The sequence below is a fragment of the Elaeis guineensis genome, chromosome 2, assembly GCF_000442705.2.
Source record: "Elaeis guineensis isolate ETL-2024a chromosome 2, EG11, whole genome shotgun sequence".
Lineage (NCBI taxonomy): Eukaryota > Viridiplantae > Streptophyta > Magnoliopsida > Arecales > Arecaceae > Elaeis > Elaeis guineensis.
Window position 1 is genome coordinate 105,734,629 of NC_025994.2, and position 24,212 is coordinate 105,758,840.

The 24,212-nt window shown below is 33.2% G+C and overlaps 2 protein-coding genes across 2 annotated transcripts in view; both read left to right on the forward strand.

Annotated features, from left to right (window-relative positions):
* LOC140855356 (uncharacterized) lies at positions 1-13,905 on the forward strand. The gene is made up of 3 exons (XM_073251239.1): positions 1-555; positions 12,459-12,483; positions 12,657-13,905. Exons 1-2 carry the CDS (start codon positions 1-3, stop codon positions 12,480-12,482), a joined length of 579 nt encoding a protein of 192 aa, XP_073107340.1. The 3' UTR covers position 12,483; positions 12,657-13,905.
* Positions 12,527-24,212, forward strand: part of LOC105046282 (cysteine-rich receptor-like protein kinase 2) — a 19,073-nt gene continuing 7,387 nt past the window's right edge. Inside the window, exons 1-3 of the mRNA XM_010924836.4 lie at positions 12,527-12,716; positions 13,573-14,959; positions 21,933-23,324. Of these exons, the coding sequence (XP_010923138.1) occupies positions 22,571-23,324 (754 nt within the window). The 5' untranslated portion in view covers positions 12,527-12,716; positions 13,573-14,959; positions 21,933-22,570. The remainder of the gene's footprint in view (positions 12,717-13,572; positions 14,960-21,932; positions 23,325-24,212) is intronic.

Genomic DNA, 24,212 nt, shown 5'->3' on the forward strand with positions numbered 1-24,212 from the left:
ATGGCGCCTCTTCGCTTAGTTTTCGTCCTCCCTCCCACTCTCGCTCCTTTTCTCCTGGCGATCTTTGAGAATCCGGCGATCAAGCCGAGTGGGGACGAGCCTGGCGTCAGCCCTCTTCTTCGCGTCCCGGGAGACGCGATCCTGCCATCGACCCGGATGACGAGAACGACGGTGACAAGAACGACGGTAATTGGCAAGCGATCTGCTATCGACCTCCGCAACCGCCGGAAGACGAGAACGAAGGCAAGGGAAAGCCATCTGCTACCGACCTCCGCCACCGCCAGAGGACAAGAACGACCGCAAGGGGCAGGCGATCTGCTATCGACCTCCGCTCCCACTAGAAGACGAGAAGGACGGCAAGGGCAAGCCATCTGCTATCGACCTCCGCCACCGCCAGAGGACAAGAACGACCGCAAGGGGCAAGCGATCTGCTATCGATCACCGCCGGCAGGGGAAAGCCATCTGCTATCGACCTCCGCCACTGCCAGAGGAACGACCGCAAGGGCCAAGCAATCTGCCATCGACCTCCGCCACCGCCAGAAGACGAGAACGACGGTAAGAGGCATGCAACCCGTTCCTCCTTTCCTAGCCTTTTCTGTGGATTCTTGATATGGTTCGTCTTAGTTTCTTTCTTCCTTTCTTGCTTTTTCTTTGAATTTCGGTGACGCTTCTTGATTTCTAGTTTTGTCTTGTTGTTTTTTGGACTTTAGACACTTGTCTTGTTGTTTTTTGTAAGTGCTTCTAATATCTTATACATTGATTGATTATGAGGTTGTGCCGTCATAGTTTTGGTACCTATGAATATCTATGTGCTTTCCGTTATTATTAATGCTGTCTCGAATCTTGATATTTAATATTTTGATTGCGGATGGCTAGTGCGCTATGTTCTTTAGATGTCGAAAAGAAGAAAGGTATTATATATCCAGAAAGGAAATATATATATGTTTTTCTAAAAGCAACCTGTACAGGAGACTTTATCTAAATACTATTCCGAAAAAGTTTGTTTTTACATGAACTCAGTTTGTGAGCCACGTGATTGACTAAGAAGAAATGATGTGGTTAATGGATGTTGTCTCATAATCTTATGATGAACTCAGTTTGTGATCCACGTGATTGATTAAGATCTACCATCTACGTGACTCAGAATCAAGATCTCCTGTTTATTTTGTTTAATACGTTCTTTGATGCTTGATTACCATTTTGTATTTTTGTTTCATCTTGATTTATGTCTTAGCCTCTTAGGTTTTGTTTTTCCCCTAAATACGTTGTTTTATGGTTTCTTCTTCTTATCATTTATTTTGTAGGTTTTTGTTTCTCCTTTGTAAATTCACCTTCACAACTTTGGTTTTCTTTTTTTCTTTCCTGCTTTTTATTTTTAAATTTTGTTAACTCTGTTTATCATCTGTTTGTATGTTATTCAATTTTCAATTTATTTTATTTTGGTTCTGATATCTCATTTGTTTTGATATCACATTTATTTTGGTTTTAGATATATGTTTGGAATTTCGTTTTATTTTGCTGTTACAAATCATTGGTGCACTATAATATTTTTATTTTATGTTTATTCTCCATGTTGAATTCAGTTTTGTAATTTTCATGTTTACATTATCTCTTTCTATTATCTATATCATTCTCTTTTCCACTTTTTCATCCTTCAGTTTATTTCAATTAATTGTTAGTATTTCTTTTGTTATATTTTATTGTATATGATTGGACTTTTTGTTTATTTTGTCTTTTCAAATTGACATTTTATTTTTTAATTCTTTTTTATTAACTATCTGTTTTATGAGTTTAATGTTCTATTTTCCTATTTGTTCCTCTTTCATATATTATGTTCTTGGTATTTTTGATTGGATAATACATTTTTTGTTTATTTTAATTCATGTGCATCCATTTCGTCGTCTGTTTGAATTTCCGGTTTATTTATTTTTTTAGTCATTTCTGTTATATGTTTTTGTTTTGTTCTATTTTGATTATTATTTGATGTCCATCTTTATATCTGCTTCCACAGTTCAATTTTGGCTTCTATGGTTATATTTCTCTTTTCATAAGTATACATTCCATAGTATGATTTTATATGTTGTATATCTGTTTGAAGTTTAGTTTATTTTATTTCATTCAAATTCAGTTTTATATTTTCTTATCTACTTTATATTTTCTGTCTATATTCCATCTTTACATTTGCTTTGTCATATTCTGATTTATTTTCATTTTCTGCTTTCGTATCTTTTTTCATATTTTCAAATTTTGTACTTTATTTGATTTTCTTTATCATCCTTTTTTGTGATCTGTTTTTAAGTTTTGTATATCTATTTGGAGTTTCAATTAATTTTATTTTTTCTGTATTAATTTTTTTTTTCTTCATTCTACTTTTTTTTTTATTACATAAGTGTTCGTTTAAGGGATCAAACTTCATGTTTTATGTTTTCTCAATTCTGTTAGTTAACTTATCATTTTTTAAAAAAAAAATTGGATTCATGCATCTGTTTGAAAATTCAGTTATATGTTTTTTTATACTTTTTTATTATTTTTATTTTTTCTCCATATATTCCGGTTTCCAATTTTTTTTCATTTGTATTTTCTTTTTTGAACTAATAATTTTGTGTTCTTTCCTTGCACATCCTGTTTTATATTTTATGTTCCACTTTTTGTAATTTATATAAGTTTTCTATTATATACTCTTTTCGTAGTTGCTTTTACAAAATCAGTTCTATGCATTTTTTTTAGAAAAAGTCTTCTGTTTGGTAATCTTTGCTTTTGTTCTTCCATAATTCAGTTGTTTTTTGGTTGCAAATTCTGTTCCATATATTCCCTTTTCGTTAACTAATGTTGATTTATATTCTACTTTCTGCTTTTGTCTTTATGTATTCAGTTGTCCATATTTGCTTTGGTTTTCACTTTTAACCTTTTTTACATTATATTTTCTTTTTTGAATTTTATATATCTCATCTGCTTTTTGTGCTTCATTTGGATACCTTGTTTTTGGTCATATTTCAATTTTTACCATTCTTGGACCTTTTTTTTGTATTTTCAACATATATCTTTATTAGATAGAAAAGTTTCCCTGGGGTAAAATATGTTTTAACTTGCATAGATAAAAACAGTCATGTCCTGTTCAACTTTTGGGGGTTTATACATGTGTTTCTTTATGGAGAATTTAGCCTCAATAATTTGATCTAATTTATTTATAGTTAATATAACCCAATAGATTATATGTTATAAAATAAATAGTCTTCTTTCTTGTAGTGTGGCTTTCATGCACAGATTTACTGGTAAAAAGAAAAAGAACCATTATGTCATAGAGAATGATATTATTCTGGCAGTGCGGTACTATCTATTTCATCGCTTGTTCTGTGATTGTGGATCTTTATCTTCTATGGATTTTTGAGATGACAGAGATAAGTCCATGATCAAAAATTTCCTGGTTCTTCCTTTTATATCAATCTGTACATAATCTGATGTTTGGTCTCTTCCTTTATAGACCTATTAGGAGGCAGGGAGATGTGCAACTTTTTAAGCATCATCTTGATTTTCTCATTTTTTAGGTTAATTATTTAAATCACATAAACATGATGCTAGATTATCTCTTTGAGGGATTTTTGTGAGGAATATCTGATTCTTGTCTGGCTTCTAAGATGGAAAAGAGGCAATCGAAGCTATATTCTTGTAAGAATTGCCTAATATATTTATTTTTAAAAATTTTGAAGGGATCTTGTAGAAGGATATGGAGAACTGAAGCCATGACTTTGTGATAATCATTCTGCTCTTTTATTTTTAGTTTGTTACATTTTTCATAATTTTCCTTGGGACATATTTAGATGGTGGCTAGAGAGACCAAATCCTGTAAATGGATATGCTAAGAAATACCTTGTTTTTTCTATATATATGTATTAAATGGGTTAAATGTCATAGTGTGCTTATATATCACTAGATATGTGATTACTGGACTTACCATAATTTATTGATCCAGTCTTCATCCTTACGCCACTTCATGTTAGATCCTCCTGCAGGGATGTTTGACAATTGAAAATATGTGTCAGTCACTGCATGCTAGGTTTTCTGACTTTCCAAATTTTATTAATTCAGTCATGAGTGATGATCAAAGTCACGATCTCTACCATATTATAATACCACCATTGTCTTCACCTACTTTTGTAATGTTAAATGATTAAAAAAATTCTTGTTTACTCTGTTGTGGAGTGGAAATTCTTGTTTGCTCCGTTGTTGTTGCTGATTTTTTATGCACATATTGGATTTTAATTGTCTTCTTTGTTTTAATCAGTGATCTTTTATATTAATCTTTTAATATGATTTTTTTTCCTTCAATTGTGATGGATGGAGTTTATATAGATGCATTTTTGGTCTAATGATGGTATAGATTATTGTTAGATATATGATCTGGAAAATCAATTATTAGCTGACATATTATATTATTCCAGAACATATTTTTATACTTAATTTATTGAAATTAATAAAATAAATATTTTTCTTATCCATTCATGTGTATTGTGTCTGTGAATCGTCCCAAGAGTTAATGGATAATGATATATATTCTCAAGAGTTGAGAATTTGAGATATGTGTCAATATAAATTAACTCCTAAATTGCTTTCAATCATTGGATCATCACAGGGATGATTGATCTATCAAGATCGGTGCACAGATCGCTTTCCTTTCGGATAGATGAGTCTCGAGTCACAGTGTAGGGACACTGGAGCAAGAGTGCAAGTGATTGTTAGAAAATAATGGTACTGAGCGTGATCAAGAATAAGAAGTCATTTGGATATCTACTCACTCATCAGTGACTATCTCGATGCTGTAGTTGTGTAAAATTTTTTGACCTGCGGTGCCTCGACTGCTCACAGTGGGTTTGCTGTAGTTTGACAATACATAAACATGGTCCCTAATCATTTGGAGCCTTACGGTGTTCATTGGCTGTAGTAGGTTCGTTGTAGGAATAGGATTGTGCACTTATAGGAGATCTATCGGTCTTAGTAGTTGAGTAGTCCTGTGTGATCTAATAGGCTCAGTTCGTAAGTCTGTGGCCACAGCAACGTGATAATGGAAAGAAGTTTTCATGGGATTCATGATTAAACTTAAGCTAATTAAGTTTGGTATATGACGGATGCTTAAGATTTGACGATTTTTCATAATCTGCATCCTATCGAGACTCTCGATAGAAGAACTTGATCACACGGTAACTATACCTAAGATTTCAGATTTTTCGGTTCTGCTGGATTGTCATTACATGCTGTTAGACATTACTGATGGATTTTGAGAACTCACTAGGGTTGTTTTTGGATCAACGATCTTTGTTGGGTTGAGTTAGAATCGTTCCAACCCATTGAAAGGAGTTTCGATGATACTGTGATGAAGATCATGGTATATCTCACTATCAGATAGAATAAAATCTGAGGGATCACATACAAAATGAGCTCGACCTGATCAATGGCTTGGATCATAATCAAATTATCAATTAGATTGATGATTTGGATCAATTTATAAAAGTTACAAATTTAGAAACTGTTAATTGTTAGCATAAGGGAGTTAATTGCAAGTGTTGCAATGCAATTGGGCCTGATTAATTATGGATCAAGTCCTAATTAATTTAAATCAGATTAAATTTAATTGGATATGAATTAATTTAAAGTTAATTGAGTTTAATTATCCAAGTTGGACTTAGATTTCAATTCTGATTAGATTAAGGTTGACAGTCTTTTCGAATTTGATTTGAATCGGATTCGAATTTGATTCGAATCAAACTCAATTTGAAACCTAATTGAAATGGACTGTCTAAGCCCTCTTTCTCTAGGATTCTCTCTCTTATTGGCCAACTAAAAGGAGAGAGGGGTGCTAAAATTGGCGCTCCTCTTCACGCGCGTGAAGATGAGAGGAGGCGCAAGTTGGCGCCTCCTCTTCTGGCTTGGGACTCTTTCATGATAAGTTTTGATCCTAATTCAAATTTTAATATAAAATTTAATCAGATAGGATAGATCCTTATCAGGTTTAGGCATTGGAGAGTTGGTTTTTTTGTGCGACAAAAATCATAAAGGGGCATGAAGGTGTGAAGGTTTTGTGCGTGCGTTAACTCCCTTGCCGTAACACCTCATCCCAACGCCCCTTCTCCCCTTTCCTCTTCATGCCCCACCTTCTCCACAGATCAGATCTGATAGAGAGAGAGCTTAAAGAGAGAGGAAGAGAAGAAAAAGAGTTGTTCTTCCTCTTCTTGGCATCCTGAAAGGATCCCGTCAGATCTGCACGAAGAGTTCGTGCAGCAGCCTTCATCTTCAAGTTCAAGAAGAAGGATCCAGATCCAAGCCAAGGAGCTAGGTCTATAAGGTGCTAGTACTCGAAGATCTTGGCTTCAATCAAATCATCTCCGTGTGGATACCAACAGAGGTTGGGCACGTGCACGGCTCCGACAGAAACTCTAGACATTCGTCAGATCCGATCCGAGTAAGAAGAAGGAAAGCGATTCAGGTATATCTGATCTTCTTTCTCCGATTTTATGATTTTAGATCTGTTATTAAATCTATTCAAGCATGCTAAAGATTCGTAGGTGATTTATAGATTTGATTTGCATGCTTCATATGAAAATAGTTTTCATATATGCTTCCGCTAGGCTAAGGTAATCTGATCTGATTTTGCATGCCCTAATCATTTAGAACTCCAATAGTGGTATCAGAGCCACGATTTTTTATCATGCATGAAGTAGATTTAGATCTACTTTCTCTTTAGATCTGAAAATTTGTTTCAGATTTAGATTATTATTTTAATTTAAATCAGATCTGAAATCTGATTTCATGTATATAATACATAGATCTGAATTTTAACTGCATATATGATATGTTAGTGTAGATTAATGATCTAGTAGCCTAGTACTCTTCGAGATCCATGGCAAAGACCGTCCTGCCATAGAGGACTATGGTGGAAGGGGTGTCTGCATGAATCAAGAGAAAGAACTGCAAAAAGTTGATCGATTTTGAAAACAGTTTTCAAAACAAGTTAACCTAAAAAACTAGATCTGAAATTAAAATGTTGAATGGTTTTTGAAAAGTCTTTTCAAATACTTTTAATCGTCTTTTTAGATCTGATTTGCATATATGTGATATGTGCTTAGTTTTAGATCTGATTTTTCATATATGTGATATGTGATAGTTAACTTTTAGATCTAAAACGACCATATATATGTGATATACGACATTAGGTTTAGATCTGAAATTATTTGAAAATCATAAATTATTAATTCATGCACTTAAACATAATCTAAAAATCATTTTTAAAATCTGAATTTTAAGTTATGCATGAGCGTATGGGTAGAAAAATTTTGGTCTAGTGATTGGGCTACAATTAGGATCTTTGATTAGATCAGATTGGAATCCTTATTGATTTTGAGTAGTTGATCGAATCTAATCAATAGTTTGTTAGGATTAGGTCAAAGGGACTCAATATCAAGTTTAGTTATAGTTGGTTACATCGATTCATATTTGATGTGAATTGATTAACTTAAAATCGAATTTAGCTCAGTGGATCAAGCCCGAGTCGCTAGGCTAACCTATTCAATTCTAATTGATCAATTAGTGTCTAAGACAAGTCTCAATCGATGATTTTTAATTGGGACCATACTTACCTGGTCAATCCAGTTGGTGTCTAAGGCAAACATCGACGATCCTTCCATCAATCTCACTTACCTGGTCAATTTGATTGATCAAATTTTGAGTAAGGTTGCTTAGTTATTCGTGTTCACCCATGCCGACTAGGTTAGTTAGATATGAGTTTGTGCTGATCTGAACCTGATCAGTCAGATATGAGATTATGCTCTAAGATTATGTTGACTCAATTTAGATGAGACTTGAACCTAAACATCCTCACAAATATTAAGTCCTAGGTCTTCCATCATTGTAGGAGTGTGGATGTCCTATCAGTGTTGACTATTCTCGGCTAGTTACAATGGTTCAGTTGGACCGGAAAGACGCAACTACCTTATTAGCATGAGATGTTGCTAGGTAATGATGGGGTTGGCCCAATAACCGGACACGGTGAGAGATCTAATGACAGCTTTACCTATGCGTTGAATGGTGGATCTGGCTTAACTAAGGACTGGGCCAATAAACGGACACGTTGAGGCTTCATGACTTAGAGACCAATCGCTGCATCATGCTTGAGAAGTATTGGACAATAGTCGTCCACTCATTGGTATAGCACGGCCCAATATTGGGCATGGTGAAGTGCACGCATATCGATGGGACCGCAGTATCTACTAAAAATCTTAGTCGCGTAGGGATTTCCACATCTCCACGGGAGAGTATGAGAGGTCCGTGAGAACAGTGGGAGTCTAATTTGTTTCTTAAAGTTCTTAAAATAAATTTTAAAATTTGAGTACAATTGTCTAACTTAAATCTTCTACTCTTACAGTTAACCATGTCAGCCTCCAACCTATTAGCCCGCATTCTAGAGTCCAACCGACTAATTGGCCTTAACTACAAGGATTGATTCAGAAACCTTAAGATTGTTTTAAGCTCGGAGAGGTTGGGCTATGTGCTCGATCAAGACCCCCCGTCTTACCTGACCATCCAAGTGCTCGTCAAACGGCAGCACAAGAAAAATGGATAAAGGACGACAACAAGGTGAAGTGTTACATGCTAGCTTCAATGTCAAATGAGTTGCAGAGCCAGCATGAGGATATGCCTACTGCCAAGGTCATGATTGCACACCTACAAGAGTTGTATTGTAAGCAGAGCTGCACAGCGTGTTTCGAAGTCTCTAAAAGACTTTTTGACACTAAAATGCACGAAGGGCAGTCAGTCTACGATCATTGTTTGATAATGATCAAGGACATAGAACAGCTTGAGAAGCAAGACATTCCTATTTATAGAGAACTATAAGTGGATTTGATCTTCCAGTCCCTTACTAGTTCATTTGCTTCATTTGTTATGAACTACAATATGAACAAGTTGACTGCACTTTACCTGAGTTGATGAACATGTTGGTAAGCAATGAGGGGACTTGGAAGAGTTCAAGGGCCGGCACTATTTTCGCTATGGAGAAGGGATCTTCCTTCAAGAGAAAGTCTAGTTAAAAAAAGAAAAAACCTGCGAAGAAGCAGAAAAAAAAAGGAGAGCAAGCCGAAGAACGACACTCCAAAGAAAGCTGCTGCTGGCAAGGGAAAGTGTTTCCATTGCCATTCAAATGGCCATTGGTTCATTAAATATTATTCTCTCTTTCCAAAGGGATGATCATTGGTAATTTTGAAGATCTCATAAATTTATCTCGAAGAAGTGACTATGGAGTATGAAGGTACCTCATTCATTTCCCTTGTCATTTGTTATTTTGTGGTTTGTTGAGTTTGTGATTTTTTTTTTTTTTTTGAAGTCTTATAAATGGTCTGCTTGTTCTTAGTTCTATTTGTCTATATGGGTTGCCCATCTTCAGTCTGCCTGTGACATGAGATGCAGCTAAAGGTTTTTTTTTTTTTTTAATGATTGAAAAATGTCAAGTCCTTTCCTCTTTTTTTGGTTGGTCAATTTCCTTGAACTTCAATGAGTGCCTTTGCCGATGGAGAATGTAGTCTTGAATTCCATAAATCCTTGCTGAGAAATTTTATCAATGTAAATGTACATGCAGAACACTGATCTAGCTGCTGTCATTGACTTATTAGATTTGTGCTTCTATGGGTGTCTCCTTATGGGATAATTTTTTTTTGATCCATTTACTCTGCTCATTTTACTACTGCTCTTAATGTATGTGTTCCAATAGGTAGGTACCATTGAAAATTTTTGTGTAACTTGACGCCTTTCCTGCCATTATTTATATATTATAATGGTATTGCAAGTTAGGGTTTCCATTGAATATTTTTAAGATATAATACTAGAATCTTTGCTACTTTGCTCTAAAATAAACAACAATAATTTGTGATTTGGTTTTTGATATATCTGTGGATAGCTTTAAGCAGTAGATATGTTTCCTAATTTGTTAATAATTCTTGATGGTTGTGTGTGAAGTTTGTGGTTCATGGAACTTTTTGTTTGCTGAAGACATCTCTTTTGGTAAATGAGTCTGTAAGTTTATATAACATCTAACTTTTATGGTCTAACTCTTGTGATATCAATCAAAATTCTTCCTAACCCATGTATCACTTCTGCATTGTAGGTTGCCTGTGGCCCTTTTTATCCTTTTTTTCCCACTCTTCTAGATATTGATGATTATTTTATGCAGGTCGCAGCAAAAATCAGCTTTTAAGGAGGGTGCTTTATTAGAATGTTAGTCAGTGATTGAAATTTTACCATGATTTTTTTGTTTTGTGATGTAGGAGTCTATTTACCCTCAATTTCATGATATTTTTTGTTGTTTTAGGAGTCTATTTTCCTTTAACTTGCTTTTAATAAATTTTTTTCCTTCAATTGTGATGGATGGGATGTATGTAGATGTGTTTATGGTCTACAGATATTATACATTATGATGGAACTGGTCCTTTGCTTTATTGGCAATCAGGGATGTCGCAATATCTCAGGTTCACGATAGACTATACTTCGTTCAAGGAGCCTGATAATGGTAATTTGGAGAAATTGGTGCTATCGTTGATCAAGTATTTCTGTATTTTACTAAGCGAGTGTGTGTGCTTTTTGTTCTTTAATTTTTTTGGCACTGTTCCTTTGCTATTGATGCCTATAGATGATGTGGAAGGGAATTTTTTTTCTAGGCACAGTCAAATGTCTTGATTGTAGTTGTCTATAGTGGTTTTTTTCTTTTATTTTTATCTTAATATTTCTTAATGTTATTCTCCCCTCTGTGCTTGCAACTGATGTGGGGGTGATTCCTTATTGCTGTGTTTACATTTGTTTTTGAGTCTTCATAATGATGTAATGGTTGGTCTATTGGAGATTGTTTAGTAGTGCTTCTTTTGATTTTTTTTTTTTTTTTTTTTGGTTTCAAGTTGATGCAGAATATATAGAGATTCTGGTTCAAGTTGATGCAGAGTCTATAGAGAGTATGGAAGATTGATATTATCATTTGCTTTTTTAGCTGGCCCAATTGTTTTGGGTAATTTTAGCAGCCACTGTTGTCACAGAATTTGAAGTCTGTGATATTCTGTATGTTTCCAAAAACATGAAAGGTGGCAATTTTAAAAGGTTTTCCACATTGCGAGCACAGAGGGGAAAAAAATACTAGCGCAATTCAACTCATGTGACAATTTTACATGTAGAAATCCCTCATCCATCTTAACAGCTTCTATTGTTCAGTATTTTTCTTCTCCGAATAGTTACAGCTGATGCTCTTGACAAAAGGTTTACTATTGAATTTTTTCATATTTCTTGAATTTTCATTGTCTTCTCTTTCTGGAGACTGACCTATTGGAGCAGTTTTTTTTGGCAGAGATGCTTTTGCTTAGTCAAGATGGATCTGGGATTTCTACATGTATGTTGTTTGTGGCCTTTAAAGATTATGGAAGATGGTCTATCTTTTTTGTTCTGCTGACGGTTTGGATGTTACAGTATAGTTCGTTCATTAAATGTTATTTTCTTTCCAAAGGCATGATCAGTGGTAATTTTGAAGATCTCATACTTTATCTCCAAGAAGTGATCATGGGGTATGACAGTACCTCTTTCACTTCCCTTGTAGTTTGTTATTTTGTGGGTTGTTGAGTTTGTGATATATTATAATTTTTTTTGGAAGTTTATAAATGGTCAGTTTGTTCTTAGTCCTATTTTTCTATATAGGTTGCCCATCTTCAGTTTGCCTGCAACATGAGATGCAGCTGAAAGTTTCTTTTCAATGATTGAAAATGTTAGTTCCTTTCCTTTTTTTGGTTGGTGAATTTCTTTGAACTTCAATAAGTTGATTTGCTGATGGAAAATGTAGTCTTGCAGTCACATACCCTTGCAGAGAACTTTTGTCAATGTAAATATGTACATGCAGAACACTGAGCTAGCTACTGTGGTTGATTTATTAGATTTGTGCTTTTATAGGCATCTCTTTTTACTACTACTTAGTGTATGTGTTCGGATAGGTAGGTACCGTCAAAATTTTTTATGTAACTTGATGCGTTTCTTACCATTATTTATATATTATAATGGTATTTCAAGTTAGAGCTTCCATTGGATATTTTTAAGATATAGAACAAGAATCTTTGCTACTTTGCTCTGAAGTAAACAACAATAATTTCTGGTTTGGTTTTTGATTTATCTGTCGATAGCTTTAAGTAGTAGATATGTTTTCTAATTTGTTAATAATTCTTGATGGTTGTGTGTGAAGCCTGTGGTTCTTGGACCTTTCTGGTTGCCGAAGACATCTCTTTTGGTAAATGAAAGATTATTTTAGATTCTAGCTTTTATGATCTGCTCTTGCGATATTAATCAAAGTTCTTGCTAACCCATGTATCAGTTCTGCATTTTAGGTTGCCTGTTGACTTTTTTGCTTTGTTTTTTCCACTCTTATATATATTGATGATTTCTGCATGCAGGTCACAGCAAAAACCAGCTTTTAAGGTGGGTGCTTTCATTAGAATGTTAGCGAAATTTTTCCATGATTTTGTTTTATGTGATTTAGGAGTCTATTTACCTTCAATTTCATGACATTTTTTGTTACTTTGGAGTTAGGAGTCTATTTGTCTTCAACTTGGTTATTTTATTATAACTGTGATTTCTATAAATTCTAATAGGTTTCAAGCAATAAACATCATTCTAAGGGATGAACAGAGGTGACTGAAATTATTAATCCGGTAAGAATCATCTGATTTATTACAAATGACATCTAATATTTTCTTCAAGGAAACTCTGAGATGGCTAAGAGAATTAATTTTTTACAACCTTGTAAGTTCTGTTGAGGCAATTATATGTGGAACTTGTCCGCTCATTTCCAATTGGGTTTTCTGAGATGTATTTCAGCTTATCTGCTTATCACATGGCATTTTAATTTTCTTGTAAGGATTTCTAAGATGAATTGAGTAAAAAATCATCTCCTTTACTCATACTGTGTTTACATCTTGTAAGAAGTTCTAAGAATCAAGTAAAAAATCATCTCCTTTACTCAAACCATGTTTACATCTTACAGAGCATTTGAATTTTCTTGTAGAGATTTCTAAAATTGATGGAGAGAATTCAAGCTATAAGCTAATTGTCACCATTAGTGTCTCACAAGGTTTTTGATCTTTCCTTGTTCAGTATCCTCTTGCAGATATTCTTTTGATTATCTGACTCCTTACTTACCATATGCTATTTCTTTCATTTTTTTCAGCAACTTACAAATGCTTATTTGTTCTGTAGAGTTGCAAATGCTGTTCTTGAGAACAGGCGTTTTCTATAAGATATTTTCGCACTTGCTGATTTTTTTATTGTTTTCTGTAATGACTGATCTGTTGGAGCAATCTTTTAGCAGGGTCTCATCCAACTATTTCAGTTCAAGATGGATCTGGGGTTTTTCACATGAATATTTGTGTTCTCTTGAAGATTATGTGTTATGATTGTGTATCTTTTGCACTTCCAGCATATTGGGTTTTTCAGTATATCTTATTCTTTTGTATGGTCAGATCAGTGGTAATTTCCAAGTTTTCATACTCTTTGTTAATGTTCATGCAGAGATTCTGGAGGATGATGGTGTGTCTCTTGCTTTCCTGGCACATTGCTATTTTATGGTATATTGAGTTTGTGATTATATATTTCCTCAAACAACCTCACTGAGTGGTAATCTTGAAGAATAACTGTTCGTCTATGGCTGAATTTCCCCGTTTGCTTTGCTTACACTGAATCTACTTTGGACAATTGAGCATTACATGGTCATGCTATTCTGTATTCTTCTTCTTCTGCTTTTGGTATGTTAGTGGGAGGGGGTTGTGTAGAAAAATTGTTCAATGTCTTGGTAAAGTTTTCTGATATCTGATTTTTATAATAGTTAATTATGATCTTATCGTAGATGTTTCATTTTTTTAAAAAAAAATAGATGTCTTTTTACCTCTGAAGTGCACTTTCCACTTGCTGTAGTAAAATGAATAAAGCAATCATTATATCATAGAGGTTTACATTGTTGTGGTGTTAATTTACTATTTGTTGCTCATTAATTGTTAATGTTTGATTATTTTTTGCCCCATCAAAGATGAACACTGGAACTGAATGCAAGATTAATCACACAAACCACAGATATCTGTTTTTATTTGAATTCATTACTTGCTATGTAGTGTTGAATGTTGTCTTATATGGATTTCTCTGATGGATGGAAAGGACCTAGTCTATGATTCTGAATTGCCTTGTGCATTTCATTTTTATTAAGCTCTATGTCAGTTTGTCTGATCTCCTCCTGTAGAGATTTCTGAAGTGGACCAAGTTTGGATCTGCTGTAAGTAAAATCATCTGAATTTTCTCTAGTCAATTATATTGATTGCATATGGTTGATATTACATTCAGCCTGCACACCCCCTCTTTGGGTTTCGAGATGGATGGTAGGGATCAACAGTCATATATGCAAGAGTTATACCATAATGATTCCTTGAGAGGGGATTGTAAGTAGTGGTTATCATGGTCCTTCTCTTAAATTTATGGTGTTTGGGCCTTTCTTCATGGATGTTTCATATTGAACTTTGTGCTGATATTTTACTGGAAAGTTTGCATACTAGATTTCATCATATTATAGCACTATTATCACGTTGACCTGTCTTTTGTGTCATTCAATGTTTTATCTTCATTTGCTCTGTGATGCTGCAAGCATTGTTTTCTATAGAATACTGTAAATATGAATTTAATATAGCTTACTAAATTAATGGGATGCTAAAAAGAGGCAGACGATTTAGGTGGCTAGAAAAGGAGGTTTCAGGTACGACAAACCAAAGCAGATGAGATCCAAAATTTTGTTGGACATGTGCTCATAGATCAGTATCTATTATTCCCCTGAATACAGTAATCCAAAATTTTTGCTCAACTTCGGTGCTGAAGCTGGGTACGGAGCATGGTTTCATTCTTGAAGTCCTCCTGGGTGAGCAGAAAGTCTTTGTATTTCAGCCATGCATTAATCTACTTTTCAACTTCATGAGAATATTTTTAATACATAGATGATGCAAGGGATACAAAAATACATGATTAATCAATAGACAATGTAAAAATATTTTAGCATTGGAAAAGTTTCAAATTTTTAAACCTATGCTTTATTTTTTGAATAATCTGCAAGTACTGTATTCAACTTACATTGTTATACAGGTCAAGCCTCTAGATAATGTTATGCGATTGGAGATGATTTATTTAGGAGACTATTTTTGAATGTATCTATACAACCACACAAATACTTATATATACGTGTGCATAGATAAATATATCTGTCTGTGTGCACATATAATTTAATAAAGCATTATGTGATGTGAATGCTATGGAGGGAAGGAAATTCCTTGGGGGTTTTCAAATGAGTATATCAGCATGCTGTAGAAATATATATATAATGTCTGTCTGTGTGCACATAAAGAATATATTATGTCCTTCCTGTAGAAATATATATAATTTAATGAAGTGCGTGATCAAAAAAATGGAGTGACAAGTACAGGATTGAAGTTATTAAGTGGAACTGTTTCCTGGAAATTTAGATTTTGGAGAATTAAAGTCGATCATGTTGGCCTAGCTAATCTGCTATTTGGCTAGCCTACCCAAACTTGTCTTGAAACAGGCATTTACCATTATATCCACTGAGCCTTCTGACATTTCCCTTATTTTTGCGGGGAAGGTCTTCATGGATTGAATTGGAATTTCTGTTATGCTTTTTTTGATGCTTTGCATATACCAAGGTGCTGGCCACCCATAATATATTTAGTCCCTTCCGATCTTATTTCCAAAATAAGCTTACCAATCTCTTGCTTTTCAGCTCTAAACAATTTGATTCCAGGACAGGTACGGGCCATGCGATAAGAAAATAATCGTCCCACATTATTTGAATGGTGAACATATAAACAATTGTAAGAGGATATCATCATGTCAATTTTAAGAATCATGTCATGCAAATACGTTTATTAAGGAAAAATAGTTTTTTCGTTGAAAAACGCTTCTAATTGACAGGGAAAAAGAGGTTATCATTAAAAATAGCAAATTATGATTATCAAGTCCCACCACAATATGGTCAAGTCAATAAATGATATCAAAATAAAAACTATCTCAAAAAATCCTACACCTTATATAATTTGTGTCAAGTCCATATATTTTACAATGTAATTAATTCAAAATAACATAATATATCATTGATGTATTAAACAGAGTACTGAATTTACTCATGACATGGTAGCTGGGATTGATTCCATGTACTGGTGGTTGGCGGCGTTAGTTTGATCCCTCTATTAATCATTGGTTTCCACGTCTATGGCGAACTAAGTGGTGATGAATAATGAATAATTTTTAGTATTTTTCTATTAAATATATCTCAACAAATATATATGCAACGGCAAACACATAATTTTCACTGAATCAATTTATCATAATCAAACCTCATGCAAAATAGTAAACTAATAAAAAAAAACTAAATGCACCCAATAAATTAATATCTCTGGTTTTAGATATATGCTGGAAATTTTATTTTATTTTGCTGTTACAATAAGCATATTTTTCATTGGTATGCTTTAATATTTTTATTTTCTATTTACTCTCCCCATTGAATTTGGTTTTGTAAATTTTTGTGTTTATATTATCTCTTTCTATCATCTCTTCTATTCTCTTTTTTATTCTTTCAACCTTCAATTAATGTTGGTTCATATTTAATATTTATTTTGTTATGTTTTACTGTGTCTGTTTGGAACTTATTGGTGACATAGCATCATTCAGATTAGCCTAAGAAGCAAGAACTTTCTCCTTATTAATAAAAATCCCTAGGAAAATTAAATCAAGCTTTCTATCATAACATCTTTTGAAGTAAAGGTATTGTTTCTGTCCAGCTTCCAAATAACTCAACAATACCGTATATTCATGGTCAACTCTGATCCAAACCTACAACAATTCTCAAGGTTTGCTGAATTATTACTCGATATAAATACTGAAAAAATGTGCAAATTTCAAAATTTGCAATAGAACGTTAAAAGAGCTTTGGATTTTCTTGTTCATAGTTTGCTTGGAGCATATCTTATCATGATTAACCCTTGTGCCAGTTGCCATATTCAAAACCATTATATGGTCTTGTTACCATAACTCTTGATCGATCTAGATTGAGTTAATCGTGGACTCCCTTGCCAATTCAGGTAGACAGGCCCCAATCCATTTTCTTTTAGAAACTTAACTTTCTACTTTAATAAATTAAAAGATCCCAAGTCAACTTGCCTCAGGGCATGATCAACTACTCGATTATCTCCTTCGAAGTTTCTTTCACTATGATTTCTAGCATTTCTTGGCAACCCTCTAGAAGTATTTTCTTTATCTCTCAAATCAATTTCTCTACTCAATGTCAAACTTTATTGGCAGTTTCATTAATGATAGGAAGAGATTCTTAATTGACTTATAGGACTAAAGTTTGGTTTTAAATTTGATTTACCCATCAGTCTTCAATAATATAAGAGATGTCCAAAATCTGATTCAAACATGGTAGCTTAAATTTATTAGAAATTCTACTAAGTTGCATTGTCTTCATACTCACAATAAAGCCGTCTCTGCCAACTAGGAAAATACCGTATCTACAATGGTTTCAAATTCTTTTTTTTAAAAAAAATTCTTCTTCAAGAGGTTCATCTACTTATAAATTTACTAAATTTCTTGAAAATAAAGCGACCAGTCTACTTCAACTTAGGTGGTCTGGAATCATCAATCAAGAGTTTTTTTGCCTCATTTAGAAATCTTCAAGCAAGACATCTCAACTCTTCCAACTCATTCATAATTTCTTGTCAGATTTTTTGATGTTATGAAACTTGTTCTTAGCTTGCAAATTAAAAATTTCTTCTTAATGAACCTGTATTTGCAATAGTCTACACTGGTGATTGTGTCTAGGTTTCAAAAGTTACTCAAATAACTAGATAACATAATCTAGTTATTAACACAAATTAATTCTCATTTATCTTATCTATGTATCCTCGATAACACTCAGCCTAAGCCTGGCTTTCATGATCCAAATCAAAAGGTTTAATTGTATAAGCCTTATAAACACATCCTAAGTCAAATCCTAGGAATCATAAACTTAATGAACTTAAGCTTTATAGGCTATAACTTATTGACTTATGCTCACTTCACTCTTGAAGTATAATTAAATATCATCAATGAGCACTATCATAATTTGATTAAAAGGTTTGAACATTCTATTCATCGGATCCATTAAAAGCTTCGGTGTATCAATCAAATCAAACAGTATCATCAATAATTCATAAGACACGTAGCATATTCAAAATGCAGTCTTAAGTAATGTAAATATTCAAAAGGTGATCAGGACCGAAGATCAATCTTGGAGATGACTAGCGCTCGTTGCGGCTGATCAAATAAATCATTAATTCGAGATAAAAGATATTCGTGTCTCTTTTAGAGTACTTAACGTCCTAGGATAATTAAAGTCTCCTCTATCTACACTCATCCTGCATTTAGCTCAATACATAAAACCCATTCTTTAATACCATTTTATGTCATGCCCCAAAACTATGAAACAAAATTACTCAAAACACAAATGTCCAAATCCGGGAATCTCAAAATCCATAAATATCATTACTCAATTAATAATTATAAATCTGCTGCTAAAAGTCTCTATGCTTGATAACATAGAGCCCCAAGATTTTATCATTCCCTACTCCTAGCTTCCTTACATGTCTAAAGGATAAAATGAAGAATTAGCTACACAACTAAGGAAGCAAACTTCACTGCCTTTCAGAATCAAGCATGCATCATTTAAAGATAATTTCATTGAAAATATAATATTTATGGTAATAATATAATAAAAGAAGTCATAAAACAAATCATACTTTTACATAAGTATAAACTATAGAAAGTTTATAAATATGAATATAACTTTAAAATATAACTTAAGTCATAAAACAATGGCCATTTAGTCAATCATAGTATAACATGATGCCCTCAAAAATTGGTGCTAAGATTACTTTATACTCATGATAGATTTGACTAATATCATGAGTATAAATAGCTGGTGGACTCCCCTCATCGTCGGAGTTTGAGAAGGTGGCAGAGTCTACCTCCGTTTCCCGATTGAATAGGAGCTCGACCTCCTAACTGAATTTAGGAGCGGGCCACCCAGAGCCTTGCTCCAACATCGGGCAAGGCCAAATGGGCTGGTCGAGCTTGGTGGGTCGGTCATGGCTCAGGTGGGGCCACGTCCAACATATCAGGGCTGGTCCATGGATCAGGATAAGCACATGGGCCAGGTCTCATCACATGAACTCAAGACAAACAGAATAAAACATCTAATTACAAAGAGAATAGGTAAAGTATTGTCTTCAGAAGTAGGAATGGAAAGTAAACAAGATAAAGGAGGGAAATGGCCTTCCTAGCAAATCAAAAATTAAAGCATGACTAAATGGTTATAAATTCCCCTTCTGAAAATGCATAGAATAGCCTTATACGGCCCGTTTGTACGTAAAAGTTTTTTAATAGTAGACTTTCATAGCCTCTCTACTTCTCCATGTTCTTTCTTTACAGAACGAAGAAAATTATCAATCGGTTTCTGCGATTCCATTGAAATCACATTTTTACTGCTGGGAGGTCAATCGTTAAATCAGACATTTATTTTATGAGAACTACCGCTCTTTCATTTAAAAAAAAAAAAAAAAAAAAAAACGCTCTTTACTAGAGAAATTAACATAAAAAGATAACGAAATTATTTTTTACTTAGAATGATTATTTATTGATATTAATAAATTATTTTTTATCTATCTGCTAATTCATTAAAGGAGGACTGAGACAAGTGATATCTATTTAGAGGGTTCTGAACTCTTCTCTATAGGGTCTGTTCTTTTGTGGATAAATATCATAAAAAAGTTGGTCAACTTTCTCATCGATCAATTTGTTCATGTTCCCATGATTTTCAAGATGGATAAATTATTTTTTCCATAGATAGCATTTATCCATGAAATTGAGAAAGATCTTACCTATTTAGGGGGTGGTTAAATCATTTTCTCATCAACCGAAAAAGTAATCCATTTAATTCATTCCTAATATATCCTTAACTATATAATAATATAATATCATATAATATTTATATAATATATTATCATAATATAATAATATATAATAATATAATAATATATTATATTATATTATATATTTATATAATACTATAATAATATATTATATTATATTATAATACATTATATATTAATATTTATAATATATTATTATATATTATTATATCATATAATATATATTATATTATAATAATATATAACAATAAAATAATATAATATATGAATATTTTATATTATAATATTATAAATAATAATATAACAACATAATATGCTATTATAATATATGATAATATATTATAATGATACAATATATAATAATAAAATATATTTGTTATATAATATATTATTATATATTAATATATATTAATATAATATAACATAATATAATATAACAATATATTATATTATATATATTTATATAATACTATAATAATATAATATATTTTATATATAATAATATAAATTAATATATTATATTATATTATAATATTATAATATATTAATAATATAATATAATATATAATAATATTTATATAAAAAAAGATAATATGAAAAATATAGATAGATCATAGCAACTTACTCAAAAAATAATAATACAAAAGTACATGAGTAATAGATTCTCAAATTATTTTTTAATATATAAAAAAATATAGATAAATTATTTTTTTATTTAAATATTATTTAAAAAATATTTATTCAAAAAAATATAATTTTTTAGGTAAATTTTTTACGCACAAAAGAACATACCTATAAGGTAAGGAAAAAAAAGAAAAAAAGCACCCCCGCTCAAAAAAAAAAAAAAATAAAACTCTATAAATTAAAAATTATGTAGCTTTCTATGAAAAATCTCTAAATCCGACAAAATATCATGCTTCTATTAAGATTAAGCTCTCAACCTCAAGGGGCCAAGATCTAAGAAACCATTCCCACCTCCCTCAGATGCTATCCTTTCCATGGATCCCAGAAGAATAGAAAAAAATTAAAAGAAAAAAAAATTAATATCTGTGAGAAAATATCTTATATTTTATTTTTTTCATCTTTTTTTATTTTTATTGATTTTTCTATGTCATCCCTTGATATTTTCTTTGTTCTTCCTGTTCTCAGGTCTCTCTCTCTCTCTCTATATATATATAGATAATTGAATTTGGGTAGTAGATATCCCAGGGGCGAATCCCAAATTCGAATAGGATTTTTTAAATCTTAAATCCATCTCAATTAACTTTATAGGATATGCTAAATGAATTCTTTTAAAATTTGGGATGAAACAGATATCCAAAAAAATTTATCCAACCATCATCTTTAAGCCTATTGTAGCATTAGATGCGGGATTGGCCCATTGCATTTTTGGGCCCATGTATTTTATTTTTATATATTTTTTTTGAATTTTTAAATAGATTTTAAAATTTTATGTCCAAACTTGTAAAACTTTTAGATTTATTATATGCTGGTGAAAAGTATTGAAAGATTAAAAAATATTTAGTTGGATGACGCTAGTTTGTTATCAAAAGATTTTTTGAAGATTTTTAAGATTATTTTTAGGATCCTTCATCGAAATATGTAAAATATTTAATTTTATTATATGTGATTTAAAAAATATTAAAAAATTAACATAATAAAGTTGATAGTTTCGATGGTATAAAATCATAATATGTATGCATGTGTTTGGTTTAAAAGTTGATAATAAAAAAGATTAAAATAATAAATTATATTTGTTAGTTGATTTCAAAATTAATTAATTAATAAAAATATTATATACTATGTGGTATGAAAAATATATATATTAATAAAATATTTTGAACTTTTTGGCTTCAGCTAAATCCCGCAGCCGCAAGGCGGGTTACATGCTGGTATATATATTAAATTAGTAGTCAAACGCCCGGCGGACCCCAAATACCTACTCGCCACCTAACCGATCAAAGTGTCAGCTGCCGTGGTTCGGAGAAAGTCGCAGGGAAGAACGGGGAGAAGGAAACCGAAGAAAAAGAGGGAAGTTGAACAAGAAATATCTGGAGTCCATGCAAGTAGTCGGGCGCCTCTTTCTAACCACAATTCTCTAGAGTCTCCTATATCATTCCCATCGGAACAAAAAGAAGCAGACATATCTCCTGTCTCAGCCTCTGGATTCCGTATAGATCTCCTGCCATCAGGAGAGAGTTATAACTTGTTCACAATCTATATCTCCCTTTGACATAATTCCCAAGAATCGATTCAACTGACAGGGGCTCTCTGCGCTACAAATTATTTCTCTCAATGGGTTTTTTGTGAGTTTTATGAGCAAAATACTTTTCGTTCAAGGTCTGAGATGTAGATTCTTGTCGGGAAAGAAGCTGTGCTGGTTTCCCTTTTGTTCAGCAGAGCACGATCGGATCTAAGATAGGAAGCAGGTCTTGATCCTCAAAACTTTTGATGTCCTGGGAGCTATCGTTCATTAATGAAATATACGAAGAGAAATGGATTCTTCATTCTACCTGGGGACACTTGCCGCCGTGCTGATACATATGATTCTCTGGAAGGCTTCGTTGGGAGATCCTCAGACGACGGTTGTGCGTCAGTTTTGCAACAACAACAGTGTAGCTGTTTCTCCCACTGTTCTCGCCGAAAACTTTGTTTCTGCGATGGATAACTTGAGCAGCCAGGTTGATCAGAATGGTTTTGGTACAGCAGTCGCTGGGACAGGCCCCAATTCTTTTTACTCGCTCAGCCAGTGCTTTGGAGACCTCGATTCGGTCGATTGTCAGTTGTGCTTCTCCGAGATTAGATCTCTGCTTCCGAAATGTTATCCCTATACCGGCGGCAGTATCTTTCTTGATGGCTGCTTCGGGAGGTACGAGAATTACTCATTCTTTGATGAGATCTTTGACTCCGACGACACAAATGTGTGTTCTTACAGTAAAAATAGTTCGAATCCGAGTAGTTTTAGCAAAGCTGTCACAGTGGTTGTCAGTAACGTGACTTCAGAAGCTATAAAGAAGCAGGGGTTTGCTGTTGGATCCGCTTCAGATTCCGAATCACCAGTTTATGCTCTTGCTCAGTGTTGGGAGAACTTGAACAAAACGCTTTGTAGATCTTGTCTCCGTGCTGCAGCTTCTTCGATCGTTTTATGCACACCAGCAACAGAAGGCCACGCGCTTTATGCTGGTTGTTATGTGAGATATTCCACTGAACTTTTCTGGAATGTAAACCAGACATCTTCAAGTTCTTCAGGTATGCTTCAGACTCTTAATGTCAGTTATCTGTTAAGTTTACTTACACTTTAATTCCTAATCGTTCTATGCAAACTTTCCGGCCACCACTTTGGGAACTGTACCACACTTTTGTTGGCTTCACTTCTAGTTTTCTCTTTCATTTTCTCATCTGATGAGAGCCTGGTGATTGGTATAAGCCCTCATGTGGTAATATAATTTCCATGGGAAAAGACATAAATGGAAGTTCAATTAAATTCCAGGCTGAATAAATGGAGTGCACAAAAACCCTCTTTTTTTCACAACCTCCAGGTGCCTAGGGCTGTTTATAGTTACCGTTATCGATTTTCCAAATCCGAAGCTGACAGCAACACCTTTATCTGCATCCTTGACAGGGGTGCTGGACTCTAGATGGTAGAGATGTTAGATAAGAAACTGGTATAATGAAATACTACATACCTCTCCTTTCATTTATCAGGTCTTTGAAGCTCCTTTTCTTGTTTTGGCTTAGCTTGAGCAAATTTAGTGCATCTTTCTGTGTGGACAAGCGAGATAATATTCTTTCAGAAGATGTCTTCATTTGAGTAGTGAGACATGGTGTTTTTGTTTTCAAGAATTAGGAAAATTCAGATTCCAAAATTACTGTATCTTCTGTCCAGACAAAGTCAGGGACTAGAAGATAGCATTTTAAGTGCAGATATTGTAAAGGAAGGCTCATGATGGTAGACAGTAAGTTGGCCTATATAATGGGGAAGCATATTGACAGTGACAAATTGCTTCAAGGTAGTGCTGAAGTTTAGAACAGGGAAGGACAAACAATCAGAATTAACTAGGAAGGTGGTTTTGAGAGCTATCCTTTTCACGTTCACTATTTTTTATAATTTTGTCACAACTTAAAATCCATCAATAT

What these genes read in the sequence shown, in the direction of transcription:
- LOC140855356 (XM_073251239.1), top strand. Translation starts at nt 1, where the DNA reads ATGGCGCCTCTTCGCTTAGTTTTCGTCCTCCCTCCCACTCTCGCTCCT. An exon ending in GCCAGAAGACGAGAACGACG is followed by an intron (nt 556 to 12,458) that starts GTAAGAGGCATG and finishes TTCTGCATGCAG; the next exon opens with GTCACAGCAAAAACCAGCTT.